This window comes from Fulmarus glacialis, unplaced genomic scaffold, assembly GCF_000690835.1.
Source record: "Fulmarus glacialis isolate BGI_N327 unplaced genomic scaffold, ASM69083v1 scaffold9911, whole genome shotgun sequence".
Lineage (NCBI taxonomy): Eukaryota > Metazoa > Chordata > Aves > Procellariiformes > Procellariidae > Fulmarus > Fulmarus glacialis.
Window position 1 is genome coordinate 21,365 of NW_009193387.1, and position 301 is coordinate 21,665.

General features: G+C 60.5%; 1 protein-coding gene across 1 annotated transcript in view; it reads left to right on the top strand.

The window, feature by feature from the left end:
- LOC104083797 (peptidase inhibitor R3HDML-like) overlaps window positions 1-295 on the top strand; it is a gene marked incomplete at its 3' end in the record, with an annotated part of 2,936 nt that extends 2,641 nt beyond the window's left edge. Inside the window, exon 3 of the mRNA XM_009587424.1 lies at window positions 221-295. Coding sequence (XP_009585719.1) covers window positions 221-295 — 75 coding nt within the window. The remainder of the gene's footprint in view (window positions 1-220) is intronic.
- Window positions 296-301: the final 6 nt, after the last annotated feature.

Consider the following 301-nt stretch of genomic DNA (forward strand, 5'->3'; position numbering starts at 1 on the left):
GGTCCGGGATCTGCGCCACGTGGCTGAGCGCGCAGGTGCCCCCAGTGCCAGGGCTGCTGGCCTTGGGCACAAGTGGACTTGGCACAAGGATGTCATTGCCCCTGCTCCATCCTGCTTCTCTCCCCTATTCCCTCTACATAGAGCCTTCCTCCCCCTCCTCTCTCTCACCCATGACCTGTGAGGTAGAGGAGGTCCACCTTACAGACAGCACTTTTTGCAGGTACCGCTCCGTTGTGGACATGGTGAAATCGTGGCACCAGGAGAAGCAGCACTACTCCTTCCCCCAGCCCCGCGAGTGCAA